This window comes from Neodiprion virginianus, chromosome 3 (genome assembly GCF_021901495.1).
Source record: "Neodiprion virginianus isolate iyNeoVirg1 chromosome 3, iyNeoVirg1.1, whole genome shotgun sequence".
Classification (NCBI taxonomy): Eukaryota; Metazoa; Arthropoda; class Insecta; order Hymenoptera; family Diprionidae; genus Neodiprion; species Neodiprion virginianus.
Window position 1 is genome coordinate 19,281,526 of NC_060879.1, and position 21,182 is coordinate 19,302,707.

Genomic DNA, 21,182 nt, shown 5'->3' on the forward strand with positions numbered 1-21,182 from the left:
TGAAACTGTCGTAAACTGCGGATGACGAATGAACTGAAACGAGGTCGAAATAACTTAATCATTCAATTGTGAAATAATCGTTTCATGAGACATCACGCAGTAAGTTCGCAAATTCCTAGGAGACTTTGAATTTGCACACCACTTGCCTCGAAGTTGCAAATGTGCTGTAAGCGACGAACTACAGATCGGCTTAAACATAGACGGATAATGTGAGTTTCTTCATCACTCCCATGCGATTTGTCTTAGGTGTCGTTTATGTGCAAACGCTGTTTGCGTCCTCAATCTAACACCGTAATTTTCTCTGAAATTTCGTGTATACTATACGCCTGGTGACGTAATTTGCCCGTTGTTTAATGAACTATGTGGACCTCATAAGCGGCAACGGACAGACAGATAACCCGCATGTATTGAATTTTTTTTTTTTTTTAATTAGAAAATCGGTATTACTTCTTTCAGTACGTGGTATAAAATGTCGACGTGAAATGCGGTTCAAATTTTCAAATCGATAAAGTACAAAACATGACATTTTTTTTCGGAATAATGCCACTTTTCATATTTTTGATGAAAATTTCACTGCCCAGTTGGTCTTTTACCAATTCGAATGCTCCGTCCTTCAATTTTATACATACGCATGGATCACTTCGTACGATACCAAAGAAGAGATCCCATACAGTTTTATAATATCTCGTTTGATATTGTTGGACAGTAAATATAACATCCGAAGTATTCGTCATATGGACACGCATAATAGATACAAGAACCCGTCTGGTGATTAGGGTGAAATCGTTATATTATTAAAAACTCAATTACCGGATGAAATCCGTTGCTCTTCGTGTTTGTCGAGATAAACCTGCCGCCAATCGGAAAGTGAGAATATTGTAACAGGTTTAGCGAGTACGAGACAATTCACAGAAACATTACAAAGGGGAATTGAGAATCGCACGACGCACGTTTAACCGCAGTACAGACGGTTTGTTATCAGCCGATAGAACGACAGCGCAACAATGCGAAGTAAGGAGTAAAATGAGCCGTCGTGAGACTGTTTTCATGCAGACCATTCAGATTTTTGGTTTTTCTAATTTTTTACCCGCGCCCGACAAAAATGTAGTAACAATAGATTTTGTGGATGATAAAATTTCCTATAACTTTTTTCTGTGTAACGCATGGGTTTTTATTTATAGCGCGTCAAACTTTCTTTAACATGGTTATTGCTAAATACATAGTTAATGGTTAACGAAACATTAAAAATGGTGTGAACCAAATTTGCAGTACATAAAATTTTCAATAAACTTTGTTTCAAGTTTTTTGTTCTATTGGAATTTTTGCTTTTCGGAATTTTGCTCTATCTTAACCTTACTTTTCGGAACATTTTACTTTGCTCTGTCGGAACTTTACTTTACGGAATCTTGCAATTCGGAACTTTGACCCGTCAGTTTTCTGACCATTCGAAACTTCGATGATTCCTCGAAGTTTTGTTTCTTTACTTCAAGTTTCGTCACGAAAAAGCTCGGAATTCTGCGCCCTCGGAACTTTTCAAATGCGGAACTTTGACACCGCCTCCGCGACCCGATATTACGGTGAAAATTGTGTTCCGTGATCTCGCCAATTCCCGAACAATGTGACCTGTCCGGTTGAAACTCGCCCCGCAAGGGCGCATGCGCGTCGAAGAGCCACCACGTGCCCGAATGACGAGTTCTCTCGACTCCCTCGGCTCAGCGCCAGCCAGTCAACTGCAGTCAGCATCGCTTCGAACGGGAGAAGGCAGAGTGCCGCAGTTTAACACACACGGTCGGTTACTCGACAGGTCTGCGTCTCGCAGCGAGAGAGGAGGAGGCGACGAGGATTCGATCCTCCGAATGCTTGGAGTGTGCCGGGCCCGAGGCAACGCGAGAAAGAGCGATCGGCGTTTCGAGGCACGCAGGAGGCGCATCGAGTACGTAAGAATACAATCATGCGGCGTGTGCACGTTGCTCGCGCTCAGCGTTTCAATGTTTGTTGTAAACTCGGTCGTGATATTGCGCGATGCGAGTGTAAAATGGAAGCGCGTCGCTTTGTTGTTAGGCCAAGAGTTATTGCGGAAACTGCGTCTACGTGCAACGCTTCGATCACAACGCCTCGCACGTTTTACGAGCGGTTTTCACACGGACGAACCTTGCGAAGTTAGCGTTGCTTTTCTCCCACATTCCAGAACCCTAGACTCGGTCAATTTCCCGCAGTGCGGTGGCTACGCCACTGTAACGATCGCCTCGTTCAACGTAGAAGGGTTTTTCCTTGCGGGTTAATCGGAATTGCGTAATAAGTGAGGATGACGATGTGCTGCCGCGTGAGTTAACCGTACCCGTGAAATTATTAATAAAATAATTGAGTGATGTTTAATTGACAAGAAACGGGTGAACATATTTTGGTAAAAACACACCGCACGCGAAGAGTAGATCTTTGCAATCGCGCATTCATTCGTCTAAAGCGAGACACTTGTGTAAGCACAAATATTTTGCTGATGCACAATCCCACGGAGTGCGCTTTCAGACTTGTCGCATCGTGCACGTCGCGTTGCGGCGTTCGCATTGTTGTACGGAAATCCTGTTATTACGTGTATCTGCATAAAAAATAGCGTTAGAAATGAGTAGCATAACGGCGTTGTATTTCCGGAAGGGAATGGTTCACAGACCACACGCTTCCCTCACGAATCACATGCAGCCGCCGAGTATTACCATGTACCTATACGTATATCGTGCTAAATTATCATTCAACCCGATACGTCGATTGCCATGGCAACCGGAACGGGCGTCACTCTCGCAGCTGTTTATCGTCACGCATCCCACCGTTATAGCTACGTTGATACGATTTTAATTGAGAAACTGTACAACCGCCGAAGGACGGCAATAATTGTGCTTCTCTGCATGATTGCAGAGCGAAGCTGCGGTGATAAAACATTTTCATCTAGAATCGCGGGGAGTTGAACGTGTCATACTTTGTGCGTTTCTCAATGTCACGCGAACGATAAGCAGAGGTCGTATGCAATGCGACAACTAATGCCTGATTATTGAAGAAGAAAATCGATCATTAACCACTACCTCGTCGATTTGTTTACATCGAAGCGGTCAACTTGATACTGTAACATTATGACCAGAGCTAATTGAACGGTGTTTTCGCTTATAATCTCATTGTCAGACGCTGGGGTATTGGAATAATTTTTCCTGCGCGTATTTCAACTCCGTGCCCGGCAGTGGCGATAATCCACAATTATTTTAGTGCACGGAAACGATACGCGGAGGAGATTACAAGCAAAAGAGAATCGTTTTACCGTTAAAAATTGTGAATTAATTCACGTTCAACCGCCGATGGTTCAATGAAGTGATGTTCAAGTTCGGATGTAACGTATTTATATCTTGCTAATAGATGATCTTGAACCCGCATTGAAAGTCGCTCTGGCAGGTAGACCACTTTTTTTTATACCAACTATAAGATTTCATATCTACCTGTACTGGTAGCTACGATACAGAAATGCTGCAAGGTCAACATAAAATTTATATTCCGATACTAACAATAACGCTTGTTGTATGCACACACACACACACGTGAAATGGTCTAGAAGATTCAACCCGGGATTACGTAACGACGTTGTTGCTGGTTCTCGAGTCATAAGAGTTGGTAAGGCGGGACCGTCGTGTCACTTATTAATAGAAAAGATGTATTTTTTTTCAACCTTCCCAGAAATGAAACCCGCGGGGAGGGGGGAGAGGGTAAAAACCACTCACTCGTAGGACACAAATTCGTTCGATCAACAACTGTATATTTATATGTATTTGCTTTGAAATATTTACCCTACGCACGAAGGTTCAGGACAGCTATTTTTAGCGATCGCGACATTCCCTGCATATTATACGTGCCCTTTGGTTTAGGACGTGCAGACCTGCTGTTCGCTACGTTGTATAGTTTCCACTCGTTGTTATCGATCTGCTTGATTATTCATTTCGCCAAATTTACGGACCAGAGTAAGATTTTAATTTCATCGACATACGCTGTCAAATGTTGTGCAATTCAATCCGAATTCCCTGTCATCGGTGTTACCTTTATAACGGTATTGTTATTTCTTTTTTCCAACACCTATAACTTACATGTACATAATATATATTATATCCCTATATACGATGTCTACTGTTGAGGTGAATTCTTAGCGTTGTAGAATGGAGTAAAAAAAAATATTCGCCAGGCCATTCATATCCAAAGTAGCACGGTTGACGGATTTCTACTATGCTTATTGTTAGACTTTCGACGGCGGCTGTGTCGTCGTTATACCGGCTGCCGATTACATAAAATAAGAATTTCGAGAAATAAAATAAGTCTACGGAAAAATAAAATGACACAGGTTAACTATTCAGAGTTCGAACGGTGCACGATCAGTGAAGAAATCGGTGAAGAAAGTCTGCTGCAGGTCTAATATTAATTTTCAATTAAGGTTTAATGGGATAATGTCTGTTCAGATGGTCTTCTAGAATAATTGAAAAGATGTCCAGTCAACGATGAAATAAACTCCCTCCGTTATATTGTTTCATTATTTCTAACAGATGCGCGATGGTTGCACTTGCTTAACGTTCGTTTACGTTGGTTCACCCTTGATCTGTGCATGCGGGCTGCCTCGATCATCAGCTGTCTGGTCTCTCTTTGCTGGTGACGTTCGAAGTCGTCGCGAGCAATTCCTTTCGCTCGTAACACGATGATGTTGACACAAATTCTTTAACTTATTGAGCCCGAAGCTGAAGAACTTTTTTATCCACTGTGCATACAAGTGCCGATGGTGACATCAGTATGGTACAGTGGCTCCAATTGCCGTATTTTCACTTTTGTTTAAGGCGATTATGCACCAATATGATAATTTCGAGGCTGTTATGATTTACCGATTGCTGACATTTATTCCAAGTATAAACAAGCATATTAATCACAAAATTTGAAACGATGTAAGTCCAAATCAAAATCTAGACCAGTCGATTTTCGGTTTTTTTCTGGTAATGCAGTCGGATAAAAGGTAATGAAGCCTTTATCTTATACCATGCAATGGACAAGTCTTATTTTCAAATTATTAAACATCGTGTTAGTATTCTCCTACAAACGATCGAAGTCGAACATTCATTATCCGCGTGCAGATAATGCAGTTCAGCAGTGATCTCATAGTCGGAAATCTAAACTAGTATAACAAAGTGGTAACATTGAAAAACGCAACACTTACATTGCTAGAAATGGAGACAGTGGCGACTAATCACAAAGCAACATCGCGTTCGCGGAAAAATGTCAGGAAAATCGATCCATTGAGTTTACAACTCGGTATTTATTGCGACAACTCGGTTATTCGTAAGAGTGACGAATATTTGCGGAACTGTGCCGTAGTGCACAACTCATATGTACGCAAAGTACAAACGCGCGTCACGCATGCGGTATAAACGAACCATACAAAAGCCGAGAGTCTCTCGTGTTCAGAATTCGTGTGGTTGATTAGAATCGCAAATCTGGCTCGCAATTCAAGTGGTCGGTTGTACTTTGAGCTCCAGCGATTTGTCCACGTCCACGGTCCTTCGTATATATACTCCACAACAATCTAAACTGTTAGTTTATAAAAGAAGAAATATTGTAACTGCGAAAAAATCGATCAGGCATAGTGACGAAGCGAAACTCTAATACGACGACTGTATGTATTATGTACGGACCTAAATCGTATTCCCAGCCCCACCTTTCGCTTACCGGCATGTAGGAACACCACGTTCATCCACGTGATGAGGTCGTTGTGCTAAATTCGTCGAAAGTCATCATAGTACCTTCTGAATCTTTGCCACCGACGATTGGTTATCAGCGATATTTACCGTGTCAAAACAATACCATCGAGGTGCTGTTGGTAATATTATACACTTGTGAAAACAAAATAATTCCTGAACGCTACGGTTCGATCAATGCATTTACTTTGCAGATGTGTAATTGTTAAATGAAATTGTAATATGGTAATTGGTAATTCCAAGAAACTTTAGATCCACACTTTGCGCTTGATTCATTTCGCACGAATAAGGGATAATTAAATGGAATTTATGGCAACCGTTTCGAACCGCGTTCACATCGTACCGTGGATTTCGGTCACATTTAGCATCACGCTAATGAATTTGTTACGATTTGTTCCTGTTGCAGGAGGTGACTGTGCTAGATGAGAGACATTTGGTAATCATCCAACTTCATGTGCCATGGACAAGTCGGAGAAACAACAAGCGCAACGGAACCCGCGTGAAAAAGCAAATCCGTTCTCGATCATCACATTCGCGTAAGTTCAACTCACGTTTGTACAATTATAAACCAGATAGGTGACATTGGTTATCGGTATTCGCGACAAAAATCACCGTCATTGGTTAACAAAGAATTGGAGCGCAATTATGCACTTAACTATTTAACTATGGTGTAACACGTGTGCTATCGGTATAATTATGCTCTGCATTTATCAGAAGCCTTGCTAGTGATACTCATATCGCCGTATTGATTAGCATCGCAAACATACCGTAAGTAACATACAACGCATACTGAATTGATATCATACAGTGGTCTGCGACTGTAATTAATATCCGGTATTTCGTTACCATGGAATGCAAGTACCTATGGTTCATCATAACGCCAACTCATCTTTTTGCAACTTAAACATCAGTATAACCATGACAATCACAAGCTTGACAGCATTAAATTTCACACAGTATACATGATTATAGTAATGCCAGTAATTTGTAAGCGCCTCGCCCAGGAGTGAAATGAAAAAATGCCGGGTGCTAAGAATGACCGAAAATAATCGATTTTCGAATGAATCCATTATTTTTTCCCGTTTAATCGAGCATAATCGATTATTTTTCTTTGCAATCGGTTTTTGTTTTTTACTCCCATGAACGACGCAATACAATATCAATTTATCTGATTAAAGTATCAACTATTATCATTGTCTTACCTACTAAGTACCTATTTGATGTAATAAGTGAAAGATAAATGAATATTTTCACCTGAAATTGAAACATGTTTTGACTGAAACTATAAATTATCGAAAAACTTTTCCGCCAACAAGAGTACGCACTGACGAAGTTTTGGTTTCAAATGCACCGTTTCAACAAATATAAACAAATATAAAGTAATCGATTGATTTTCACCGATTCAATCGAGTTGTGTTCAATTATTTTTTGGAGTCGGTTGATCGATGCATCGATTATTTTTAGCTTACTGGCCATCGCCACTGGGTACGCAGTATTATGATTTCAAGCTAAAACTTACCGCACAGTCTAGAACCAAGTCATTATCGAACACTGTGTATAGCACGTATATTTATACACGTCCTCGCCTCTCGAAGGTACTTGAGAAATGAGATTTCTATTCGTTACCTCTGTCCTGCCGTTGGCAATTGGCGATTGATAATACGACCGTCAAATTGAGTTTTTCAACACGATGGCATGAGAAAACATAAATATCTATCGCTCAGCGCCTCGATCCATTTCTATAACACTTTAACTTCACTATATATTACATACTTCACCAACGAATGGTTCTCATGTAGATGGGTTCTGAGGACGTTTGCTTTGGGATACCGACGAGAGCTCGAAGTAACAGACCTCTATGCACCCCTTAATGAACACAAGAGCAACGTCCTCGGGGACCAAATATCGAGGATCTGGGAGAAGGAACAAGAAAGATGTTGTCGAACAAAGAAAGGAACTCAGCCCAGTCTGCTGCGAGTACTTGTAAGGTGCTTTGGCCCCCGGATTATGATGTTGGGGATCATAATAGCAGCCTTGGAGTTTCTCGTAAGGTGAGACTAGCTCTCATTGCAGAGACATGAAACGGTTCCAAGGTCAATAATTAGCTGACCCAAAAAAAAAAAAAAAAAAACGAATGGTAAAACATAAAAAACATTTTAACGAACATTCGTTGTGTCTTCGACACCGTCAAACACCGACAGGATAACGCAGCCGTTGATGTTAGCCGGGTTACTTCGGTATTACCGCAGTGACAATGTCAATGGGTCCAAAATGTCAAAGGACGAAGCATACTTGTGGGCCGGTGGAATAATTTTATGCTCCACCCTCAACTTCCTTGTAATTCATCCCTGCATGCTGGGAATAATGCACACGGGAATGAAAATAAGGGTCGCCTGCTGCTCGCTCATCTACAGGAAGGTCTTAAAGCTCTCGAAATCCGCTTTGGCTGAGACGACCGTTGGGCAGGTGAGTTGCTGACACTAACTCAAACCTCACGTGACTGCACGTGTGACCGACCATTATCAAAGACTGTAGTATTCATCCACGTATAAAACTATTCCAGATTGTTAATCTGCTTAGCAATGATGTGAACAGATTTGATTTGGCAGTTTATTTTATCCACTACATTTGGCTGGGGCCCTTAGAGTCTGTGGTAATAACTTACCTGATTTACCGGGAAGTTGGATGGTCAGCAGTCATTGGAATGCTGACACTGCTATTCTTCATTCCGTTGCAAGGTGATTGTTGAACTGCCGGAACCGTTAGAAATGCACACTAACAAAATACTTATATTATTTTTTAATCGTTAGGATATCTTGGAAAAAAGTCCTCTACATTCAGACTGAGAATCGCTCTTCGAACAGATGAAAGAATTCGCCTGATGAATGAAATCATCAATGGTATTCAAGTAATAAAAATGTACACGTGGGAAAAGCCATTTTCTTATCTTGTCGAAATCGCAAGACGGTAAGGGTAATTTATTATTCTGAATAAAGTCATTGAGCAATATAAATCGCAGCGAAGGAAACATATATCACGGAATCATACATAATATTGTATAATTTTTAGGAAAGAGGTTAACGCAATAAAGAAAAATTCAATCGTCTTAGGAATATCATCGTCGTTCGACATGTACACACCGAGACTCTGCGTCTTTGTCACGATACTGGCTTACGTTCTTAGTGGTAATAAAATTACCACGGAACAAGTGTTCATGATGACAGCCTTTTACAACGTCCTTCGCACAGCAATGACAATTGCGTTTCCAATCAGTAAGAGCGGAAATCATTCCAAACGCCATTATAATTTATACTCTTTCAATTGGTACCTCAATTGCACGTTTTTAAATATTTCAGGTATGACCCAAATTGCTGAAGCGTTGGTGTCCGTCAGGCGTTTGCAAAAATTCATGCTGCACGAGGAGAGAGAAAAACCAGCGATCAAAGCTAATGGACAAGCCAATTGTGAGAAAACTAGTAACAGCCAATATGCTGTTATGTTGAAAAATGCTACGGCAAAATGGGTGCCAGACAACAAAGAGAACACACTTTCAGAATTGAACATTGAGATAAAACCTGGTCAATTTGTGGCAGTTATCGGTCACGTAGGATCTGGAAAAACAAGTCTTCACCACCTAATATTACGTGAACTTCCTCTCGTTAGTGGCAGTGTTGAAGTGAACGGTAAAGTCGCTTACGCAAGTCAAGAGCCTTGGCTTTTCGCCTCTTCAATTAGACAAAACATCCTTTTTGGTCGACCCATGGATAAGACGCGCTACGAGAGTGTCGTCAGTGTTTGTCAACTAAAGAGGGATTTCACCCTATTTCCCTATGGCGATAAAACGATTGTTGGCGAACGGGGAATCAGTTTGAGCGGAGGACAGCGCGCGAGAATAAATTTGGCGAGGGCCGTTTACTCAGAGGCAGATATTTACCTCTTCGACGATCCTCTGTCGGCGGTAGACGCTCACGTGGGAAGACACTTGTTCGACGAATGCATCAATGGTTACCTCCGGGGTAAAACCAGGATAGTCGCGACACACCAGCACCAGTATCTTAAGCATGTCGATCGGATAATCGTGATGAACAATGGTGAAGTGGAAGCTGAGGGTACATTCGAAGAGCTTGAAACTGCTGGACTAGATTTCGTGAAGCTACTGCAGGAGCAAGTCAACGTGCCAGAGGATAACGAAAGCACGCGGAAAAGCTTGAGTCGAAAATCTTCAATTCAGAGCATGAGATCCGAAGAGATAAACGACGTGGATCCCGTCGAGGAAGCGGAACTGAGATCGACTGGTCGAATATCGGCCAAAATCTACCTGTCCTACTTTAAAGCAGCTGGCAGCGTTTGTTTCGTCGTAACTATGTTCTTGGTGTGCATCCTGAACCAAGGTTTCGCTAGTGGCGGTGACTACTTTATCACATACTGGGTAAACACGGAGGAGACCTCAGTAGACATAACCAACGGCACGTTGGTATTTAACTGGACGGCACCCTTGACCAGAGACATGTGTATTTACACATACAGCGGCATTACAGTGGCCACTGTCATCTTTACTTTCTTGCGAACGTATATGTTCGTCAGTGTTTGCATGCGGGCGTCGAAAACTTTACATGGCAACATGTTCAGATGCATCACCAGGACAACAATGCGTTTCTTCAATACGAATACATCTGGACGCATTTTGAACAGGTACGAAATTTACGTTACTAGTTTGTTACACTCACAAGGTGAGTATTACACTTCCGGATGACGGGTTCTGCTAAAACTGTTAGGGGTGTTTCTTTGGCCGAAAATATAAAGTTTCTTGCGTATAGTTCTATCCATTGGGCCTTTCACGCCGGTTAAAATTGACAGTGCGATGAGTAAAATGCCGCAATAAACGATATTTGCTGTGTACTTTTGTCCTAAATATTAACTTTCATTGGTCTCTGTTTTAGTTTCAATGACACGCTCTTACAGATTCTAGTGTAAACGGATGTATTATTATTTCAGAGCTGTAGTCGAGCTCAAACAAGCGAGTTTCCGAGAACCTGATGTATTATAGATTGAGCGAAGGAAAGCCCAATGGATGGAACTGAACATGAGAAGTTCTATTTATTTAGTTCTAACACTTCTAGAAGTTTCAGCAAATTTCGCGCTTCGGAGGTTTGATATTCTGATTATCAGTGATCAATAATGACGACCGACCTTAAGATGATAACCGGGTGTTTTTATATACGTTCTACGTCAGGTTCTCGAAAGATATGGGTGCCATTGATGAACTTCTACCGATGAGTATGTCTGACGTTGTGCAGATTGGCCTTTCACTACTCGGTGTGATTGTCCTGGTTACAATGATAAGACCTTTGCTCATGATACCGACCGTGATTATCCTAATCCTGCTGTATGTTATGAGAGTTATCTACATCAGTACCAGCCGCAGTGTCAAACGATTAGAAGGAATAAGTAAGCATGACGTTTATTGTTATTTCGTCTGGCATGCAAAATTTAAGATCAATACGAATACAAATACTTTTTATTGTGTGAACTGATCTTTATTTAGAGGAACACAGCACTTGCCCTTGAGGCTTACGGTCAAAAATTTCAGAGGCATCGCAAATAGCCCAGTTTCCGCACTTTTCACACAATGCTTATATTATTTTTGTAATAATATAATTAATGCCGAAACTAGTTGCCAAGGGTGTATACCCTACATTTACTGACTCGCTTATGGGACTCCAATGTTGATTAGGTCGATAAACGTAAGAAATTTCCATATCGAAGCTCTCTGCCCCATCACTCATCTAGCTTCAAAATACCATATTTGGCTGGCTATCTTTGCTAATCTTCAATTAATGGTTTCAATCTTGGTACCTACCCAACATGAATATAGGCAAAAAAAAAAAATTAGAAAAAGAAGACCGCTTTCAATAAGTATAAGCCAGATACTGATCTTACGAAATATGTCTCAAGTGAACTGGAGCTTACCAGAATGTGGCAGTGACATTTCAATCTTTCACAATCTACATGGTGTTTCCTCAGCTCGTTCTCCAGTATTCGGACATCTGAGTGCCACTTTGAATGGATTGACTACGATTCGAGCTTTCGACGCCGAAGCCAATCTCTCAAAAGAATTCGATAACCACCAAGACTTGCACTCTTCAGCCTGGTACATCTTCATTTCATGTTCGCGAACGTTTGGATATTACCTGGACTTCACTTGCGTACTCTACACTGGCCTGGTGACATTCAGCTTCCTTGTTCTGAGCCAAGAGACTTTCGGAGGAAACGTGGGTCTGGCAATTACTCAGTGTATCGGGCTGACTGGGATGCTGCAGTGGGGCGTCCGGCAGACTGCGGAAATGGAGAACCATATGACATCCGTCGAGAGGGTTCTTGAGTACAGTACCCTTGAACAGGAACCGCCGCTTGAGAGCAAACCGGAACATAAACCTCCAGAAGAATGGCCAACCGAAGGAAGAATACAGTTCTCTAATATGTTTTTGAGATACGATAGAGCCGAGCCCCCGGTTCTAAAGAACCTGAACTTTGTGATCATGCCAAGGGAGAAGATTGGAATCGTCGGACGAACCGGTGCCGGGAAATCTTCGTTGATATCTGCATTGTTCCGACTTGCATACATTGACGGTGAAATATTCATTGACGACATACCTTCCAGTAACTTGGGAGTGCATGATCTGCGGTCCAAGATCAGCATAATTCCGCAAGAACCGGTTCTGTTCTCCGGACGGCTGCGTGAAAATCTTGATCCGTTTGATGAGTATTCCGACGATATGCTCTGGCAAGCGCTGGAGGAAGTAGAACTCAAGGAAGCTGTAAACGAATTGTCGGGTGGTTTGAATTCGAAAATGTCCGAGGGGGGTACTAATTTCAGTGTCGGGCAACGACAATTGGTCTGTCTTGCTCGTGCCATTGTTAGAAACAACCAAATATTGGTACTTGATGAAGCTACAGCCAATGTAGATCCTCAGACTGATGTGCTGATTCAAAAAACTATTCGAAAGAAGTTTGCTGGCTGTACCGTTCTCACTATAGCCCACCGACTCAACACCGTTATGGACAGCAGCAAAGTGCTTGTTATGGATGCCGGTACCATGGTGGTGAGTTACACTTATATGCAAACATTTTCTATAATTATGTCGGTATTGACTATCACATTTTATTCCTGAAGAAGCAACATTACCTTCAAACAAAATTCAGAGTGGTTTCTCTCAAATTTGTAGCACAATTCATTCTAGCACAGGCGGCATTATTCTACCTCTTAAGAGGATCTTAGTACACACATTGACAGCGGAAAAAGTGTATGAGTTTTGGGAATTTATACCTCGACAACCAATCATTTAATTCAATTGAGGTTCGGTTTATTCAAAACTACGTAGATCAAATTTCATTTATATATTTTTCATTAGTATGAATGGGAAACTTGTATGAACGAGCATTTTCAAATTTTACCATCTGTGCATGAAGGGCAGTCTGAATTAAATCAATAATTATAACATGCATTCTTCAGTCAAAGCTGATACGGTTACTTAGGCAGATACAACGTTTTGCTAGGCTTTGATCATGATTGTGGATTGTTACATTTTTTTTAGTGAATTCATCATGTTGCTTCTCTCTGAATAATCGATACATAAATGATTGCTACTGCCTTTGTAACAATGATTTTGTTTGACGTAATTGTTTATTTCTTAACAATTTACCCAGCCTCTAAGGTTCACAGAAAAAACAGATCAATCAACTTTAAAAACATCATAACCTCACACATTATTCGGATTATATCAACTTAATGCTCGGGGTCTTCAATTACGATAGGTATGCTTTTGTGTTAGAGGACGTGAAGGTATGTAGCCATACTCGTCCCTCACGCTCGCCTACTTGAGGACACTTTTTTTAGTGTCCAATTATCGATGCTTCCTCCTGTCCTCCGTGAGTATGCACAGAAGAAATAGTAAACGATTGACTACGCATGCGCGAGTTTCATTGTCTTTTCGCGCAGGCTAGCGATCTCAAGCTTCAGCTGTTATTTTTTTAGGCTACACAGATATCACATAATTTATATAATAACTTGATTAGGCTCGGCAAACTAACCAATGAATAATAATCGTAATAAGAGCGTGACCCCAATTTCAATTCGATACTTGACGCGGAAAAGTTTGACAGCCCATGCCCGTTTACCAGTAAGTTGGCCTTCCTACCGTAAAGACGAAAATATTGCGTCGATACGATCTCACTGACCAATATAGAGTTCAATTATCTCGCGCATGCGCAGTCGGTCGCTCAGGCTGCTGAATTTCACCGTTTCCTTTCAGTATGCTCTAATTTTCCAACATGCATTGAGATCGGATCACACCCGATTTTCACTTACGATAGCCAATTAATCGAGAAATCTATCTATGCATTAACAAACTGGTAATAGGTGAATTGTTCTTTCTGAAATCCTTCTGAAATATGGTCGGTTGAAAAATGTTTTCTCTCGAGAAACGCAAGTTTACGGTTCCATTTTAGAGCTTCTGAGACCCCAGAGTGGCATACAAGTGATTAAAATATTAGTTGTAAAAATGAAAAAAATTGTTGACCTTTCACGGAACAATCTGTCATAACTTGACAGAGTCCAGATGTTTCTTTTTTGGTTTGAAGAAAAATTTTTACATCTAAGTAGGTGAAGTCAATAAATCTCAATGGCATGCATTTGTGTTTTCCACAGGCGTACACTCGTTACCTCGCATTTTATAGTGCCCACGATATCTCAAAAACGCTTAAACCAGTTATTTCAAATTTGGAGACCGTATTCTTGGATAGTTTAACCTCTTTGCCAAGATTTCATGTTTTTTATAATTCTATTCTTGTTACGGGATGTATGACTGTGATTACGACGAGCGGTTATCAATGAATTCAGCCCTGTCGTGATTGTATTATGGCCTATTATGAGTTTGTAACCCGTCGACTACGCACTCATACGAAAGATAATGGAGAATGAGAGGAACTAATATTGAGAAGTTGAATGATTGTTTATATAATTGATTTATTGTGAATGACCTCAAAAGTACAATGAGAAGATGAGAAGGAAGTATTATTCGCAGGAGGGAAAAAGGAAGAGAAATGAATTTATATGTTGGCCGAATGAGAGTTGACTTGAAAGTGAATATATGGGAGGAAGGATGTAAGGGACTGGCTAGTTACCGTCTATCAATTATAGAAGGAGCATGTTACTGATGCGGTATGGGAACCCAGGCAGCGAGGTGATGGTAAGGGGAGGATTCGAGAATGCAGGGTATAATGTAGCTGTAAAGCTCATCACACATAAAAAAACTGTGATCCGTGAGCCGGATCACCTCCAGGCCGTAACGTTCCCTTACAACAGAGATTTACACGACTCTTCTTTCGTCATGGGCTTTGGATGGCGAGAAAAGAATCCGAAGTCTGGAGAATGTAACATTCTCTTGTTAATTTAATAAAGAAAAAGTCGTCGATTTTTTACGCAAAATCTAGTCAAAATCAACATCAAAAGGTCGCCATTTTGGTGAGGAAAAAAAATTCAGATCGTAGCAAAAAATATTGACTACATAAGCATACTGTCTGCAAAGAAGTAAGTCGGCTGAGCCATTTTTGACATGTTGTGGGCACCGCTAAACATGCATATCACCGAGGGAAATGATTGACGTGATTGTTAATAACGATGCGTAGTACTGATTCCGATTTTAAAAACAATTCGAATGAAGCTCAATCTTGTATAAACTTTTGAATAAATTGAACCCTAATCGAACTAAATAACCGGTTGTCGGAATATAAATTCCCGAAATTCACCCACTTCTCCAACTGTCTACTCATTTGTACCCTCGTACGCAATCTGTGCTTGAGTAAAACTGTACACATGCGGACGTTAATTCAGAGACGGCTAATTTTTCGGCCTAGTTGATTACGTTGGTAACCCTGATTCAGCCTGCTGTGCCACTGTCGGTCGGCCGCTACGGGCTCAATCTGCATTACCAACGTACTCGACTCGGCCGAGAAACTAGCCATATTTTAATTATCGTCCATATAGGTATGTAGATCCTAATATAACAATAAGATCACCATTGTGCTTCCAGGAGTTTGATCATCCTCATTTATTGCTTCAAAATCGACAAGGATACTTGTACGACATGGTGCAGCAAACCGGACATTCAATGGCGGAAAATCTTACAAAAATAGCAGAAAAGGTAAAGCATTATTCTTGCAACCATGTGCAACTTATGCACATCTTATAACTGTGAGTTTTCCATTCTTTATCGACCCTATATTTTCCCTCTAGCTCGAATAGTATAGCTTGGCAGAAGAAAACATAATGAAATCAACGTAAATGTGAATAAGATTAATGGTGTTATTTCAGAACTACACTAGCCAAACGTCGACTTGAAGGAATACATGAAGAATACTAGGATTTGTTGTGGATTCACACAATCATTTTGGATACTAGGATTCTAAACTTGCCAAGAACGTATGAGTATGAATCATCCATTACCAAGGCTGCACATAATACGTTAATCAAAATCTCTTTCACGAAGCCTTCCATCTCCTATTCTTAACATGTCGTACATTATATTTAAAAGTGATTCATGCGAAAATCAAATATTTTTATATAGTCTTTTTTAATGTGTCTTAAAAGATAGTTGTTATCTACCATTCTCAAACTTTGTATACTTTTCCATTAATTTTTAAGGACCTTATAGGTGCAAATACTGATATCGAATCAGAGCGGACACAGTTGATCTTAATTTTATAGGTACTTATTACGCTGGCACGTTTTATTCACCGCCAGAAAAAGTTTATAAGCTTTATATAAGCATACGACATATAAGCTCAATATATGGGCTTCTACTAGGTTTCAATTACTAGGTTTAATAGAGTAATAATATCAATATTGCAGTATTCGTTTGTTGTGGCAAATCGCATATAAAAACGATCTCAGTAATCAATGTGCCTAAAACAATCTATATAGGAAAATTTTATCACTATTATCATTATTATTAGTATTCAATATTATTGCTATGATCATAATGATTAAAAAACAATTATTATACCTTATTAGGATATTAATTTTTTTTTTTTTAAGTTTTCTGTCAAATAGCTGTATGAAAATATCATTTCAGTTTAAACTTTTCTTAAACTATCGATATAAAATGATCAAGGAAAAACAGAAACTCCGACTGTACGCATTAAGAGATTGATACAGGAATATATTTTTCATTTCTACCTTCCAATTAATTGGCAATGTAATTTATCAAAGTTTCTATAGGTATAGGATAGGCAGAAGAATACACGTCACGATTGCATCGATCCTACCAGAGGCTTGCAAAATTATGCAAGATATTATGCCTATCGTAGTAGTGTCACGCATAGCGTGCGAGACTACGGAACAAGGAAACGTGAGCTCAAATCCAATGTGCGTCCATGAGGATGTGAACGGCCACTCGTAAAAATTGTAAAACACATCACGTCGTTTGAATTTCGAATCGGGAAGTAAGGTTTGTACTCGGTCCGGCTACACCAAGACCAGGTAGTTTTCCTTGTCACTTGTGCAAATACGCGTGTTTGTGTTAAACATCTTAAAGGCCGAAGCATACCGAATCCCGTAAGCCATAAGCAGAATACAGAAGCTGTATCAAAGTGGCACTACGAACTCTGCAATCTGGTTACGGCTTTTAAAAATTCAAATCACAAAAAATTCATCGGCATAAACCGCTACGGAAAGTCAAAGAAAATCGAGCCTTGAGATAACAATCTTGAAATACCTAGTCAATTCATTGCACCCCTCCCCCATTCCGCACAAGCTATCCACTTATATAGAGCATACCCGAAAGGCTATGGCGAAACTGGTAGTGATTATTATTATTATAAACGTTAATTAATCGCGGATTAACGAATCGCAAAGTTGATTAAAAAGTCGCCCCGCCCCCACACACACGCATACAAAAAAATTAAACTAAAAATAACCATAACTAGTATTCTCCATGTTTATGTTACGAATCTACCTAAATTAAGGTAAGTGTTCCAATTGTTAGCAGCGTCCCAATTATTGAGCTTTTTTCGTTGCATCTGTTTGATGCTCAGTTTTGAAATTATCAAAAAAATTAATTTGCAGTGTCTGACTCTCTAGCAATTGGTTTTAGTCCTCGAGAAATTAACAATTCATAATTTCGGAAAATAAAAGGGTCAGTAATCCGGTCTACATATGTCAATAACTGGTACACTTACCTTACACATTATTCAAGAATATTCTCTATATTTATCGAACAGTTTAGAATGTTTCCAGAACTTTCAAGAGCATTCGAAACTTTCCTGAAATTGTTTAGAATCATTAATCGACAACTGAGAGCTTAAAGACAAATCGAAGGGTACTGAGACCAATGGGAAATAAAGAGCAACTAAACAATGTAGGTATAATTCTTCATTCATTAAGTAGTTTGAGTAGAAAGGAGAAAATTTTGGATCGGCTCACTTAATTAACACGTGTATGTATAATGGTAATGCCGATATTACTTCGCACTTGAAACGGACATCATCAGCCAGATAGGGGTATCTTTTCAGTTGCTAACGCAGGAAGGCTATCGATTCTACTAGTGAAAAGTTTTACAAGTTCCACTCATAACTGATCGAAAATCGACATGAGCAACTAATGGAACGTGTGACAAACTGATGAATCAATCTATCCATATAATACAAGACATTCATAGGGTGGTTTTCATATTCGAACGATCGGTAAGGTTTTGTCAAGGTCATACATACACGGATCGATTATGTGGTCTTATATGTTAACTTCCATTTATTGGTCGTCCTCTTGTATGTAATCGTAATTCTTTCTCTGCCATTTTGGCACGTCGCAATATTTAATTGTCTGTTCCGTTCACTGATATACCTATAACTACATCAGTATATAGTTTCGTTCGACGTCTCTATCTAGGTACTCTATTCTAAATCTATTGTCTTTCGGCCCCACTACTCTACTTTTCGCCGGAGTGACAACCTTAAACCTGGGCCTATTATTATACTTTATACGAATAACATATACAGATTATACACATACATGTACAGGGTGTAAAAAAATTGCCAATTACTGGAAACCGTATTGCGTTCGTCTCGATGAGCAAAACCAGGAGAATGCAATTACCGTTTGTGGAAGGTCCGTTTTCTCAAAAAACGAAACAACAGTCGACCTGAACTTTTTTACCAGGAAAAACACAATCAATATAGATCAACCGCCGTTCACGAATATTTCAAACATACGAATCCAGTTTATTTTAACCCTTACTGTCACACATTTTTCAACTCAATATTGTGGACTGAATTTTTTATTACCCGGAGGTTTTTGGAGTCACTGATCACGAATCTGAACTCGTAATTTGATAATTTCTAAATCCGAGATGGCGGATCCAATATGGCGGATGTGAAATCGAAAAAAACTATAAAAATTTGATGTTTCTCGCCTAAACTTTTTACTCGAGGGTTCTTGGGATTATACGAAGTAACAAGATCATTTGAAGTTGTAAATAAACTGTGATAAGGCTAAAACATGGAAATATTTGCGATGGGAGGCTGAGAATCCCACTGTGACTGATAGAGTTAATCACATGTTTCGGCACTTCGTGAGACGTATTGCCATGCAAAGGATGCAGCGTTAATTTTTCAACAGCACGAGAACTAGTCGACTACGAAATATGACATTCTTCTCTCGATCGATTTTTTCCCGATTGTTACATCATCTTCTAGGTATATCTGATTTTGTTCACTTAGTGGTTGTCGATATAACTGGAGGTAAAATAAAAATAAGAAACGAAATCTTACAGTGCATGAAAAATCGACGATTATAATGGTTGTGTTAATCAAAATACGTACTATTTAATCAAATTTGAATATTTATTTGACAAGTAACACAGCATAACTAAAGCTCAAGTCAATCGATCTCCATTTCGACCTGAACACTTATCCCTCACGTTTTGTACAGACATAATCAATTCAATTTTTGTAGACCTATTTCGGCAAGATTCAGATAGACCAGATCTTTCCGGTCGCGTATTTAATAACAAAAGAAATTAATTCACAGCTAAGAAAAGCTACGTCGATCGAGACCAAAGTCATCAAAATCTATTGATTCAGTCTCGAACCTCTTTTATTTTTTATTTACGTTGCTAATAGAACAACTCGTAAACTACAGAACCCATCATATCCAAAATCTAATCAGTTCTAAAATAAGAAACGTCTCGTCGATTTCTTGATTGTAAAGAAATAGTTTAATCACAGTGAAAGATATCAAATTATTAAGGGAAATAATTTTGCTCGTACCCTAGGATAAGTGTCCCAAATATTAGTCGTAGTAAAGTTGATTCTAATTGATTGTTTCTAGAATTTACAATAAACTGAAGTACGTCTGAGGGAACTGCAACAAAAGAACCGAAGTAGAAGTGCACTCCGCGCTGGTTCTCTGGCAACTGATTTTTACGCATAATTTGGAAATATGCTAGGCTGCACATACGGCGAGTGGGAGGGAAAACCAGGTATGTCCGAAATAAACAATAAAACAATGGAAAGACCCTCGCGGTCTCCTAAATGCGGGAAAAAACCCGCACCAGCATTCTGGGGTACTCTTAGACGATTGTATTGTTGCTAAAATGCGTAGTTATTGTCTACGGCTACATCCAAGGTACACTTGGGGACAATGAATCTGAGACGGATAATTTTTTAAACTAGACAGTTATGTTGGCAACACAGAGAAACCTACAGCGCCATAGTCGGCTGAGCGCGAAACTAACTCAGTCTCAATAAACGTAACATAACCCATGACCGTCGAACTCAACCTTATAATACGTGTCAATCTAACAAGTCATTATCTCCGCGGTATTCTAAGATTAGATTCGATGGTCATGAATTATGTTACGTTTATTGAGAATCAGTTTGTTTCGCGCTCGGCCGACTGTGGCGCTGCAGGCTTCTCTGTGTTGCCAACATAACTACCTAGTCCAAAAAATTATCAGCCTCGGACTTATTGACCCCAAGTGTACATCGTCCCGAAACGCGGTTATTGTCTTACCGAATATGCTGCGATTGCCCGTCCAAGAAAGCAGAGTCAGACTATGAGCTGGACTGGGTTTTTCCTCCCTTCCAAATGTGTGTAAAGTCTCGTTCGTCAGCCTAGTCATTTCTTCGGAAATTATATCAAACTGCGCAATAAATTGTAAAAACAGAATATTTGGGCATGCAGGACCGAACAAATTTTAAATTATATTTTTAAATATTACGCTCGTAATGGCAATTTATTTTGTCTTTACATCTATCTTGTATCTATTTTGTTATTTCTAATGTTACAGACCTATATTATAATACTATACAAAGTATATTCTTTAGTCAACGTACAGAGCTTTAGCGATAAGTGACAGAGAG

General features: G+C 39.8%; 1 protein-coding gene across 6 annotated transcripts; it reads left to right on the forward strand.

Moving 5' to 3' along the window:
- Positions 1–1,722: 1,722 nt before the first annotated feature.
- Positions 1,723–21,082, forward strand: LOC124301566 (probable multidrug resistance-associated protein lethal(2)03659). 6 transcript variants are annotated; one of them, XM_046756781.1, is made up of 13 exons: positions 1,723–1,788; positions 6,172–6,301; positions 7,565–7,816; positions 7,967–8,231; positions 8,329–8,503; positions 8,576–8,732; positions 8,835–9,037; positions 9,122–10,457; positions 10,999–11,213; positions 11,790–12,868; positions 15,857–15,967; positions 16,138–18,181; positions 20,149–21,082. In XM_046756781.1, exons 2-12 carry the CDS (start codon positions 6,225–6,227, stop codon positions 16,162–16,164), a joined length of 3,897 nt encoding a protein of 1,298 aa, XP_046612737.1. In that variant the 5' UTR covers positions 1,723–1,788; positions 6,172–6,224; the 3' UTR covers positions 16,165–18,181; positions 20,149–21,082. The 6 variants fall into 6 exon arrangements, with proteins under 6 accessions (XP_046612737.1, XP_046612739.1, XP_046612736.1 ...); XM_046756780.1 differs by having other exon boundaries at positions 1,726–1,937; XM_046756778.1 differs by having other exon boundaries at positions 1,726–1,933.
- The last annotated feature ends 100 nt before the right edge of the window (positions 21,083–21,182 follow it).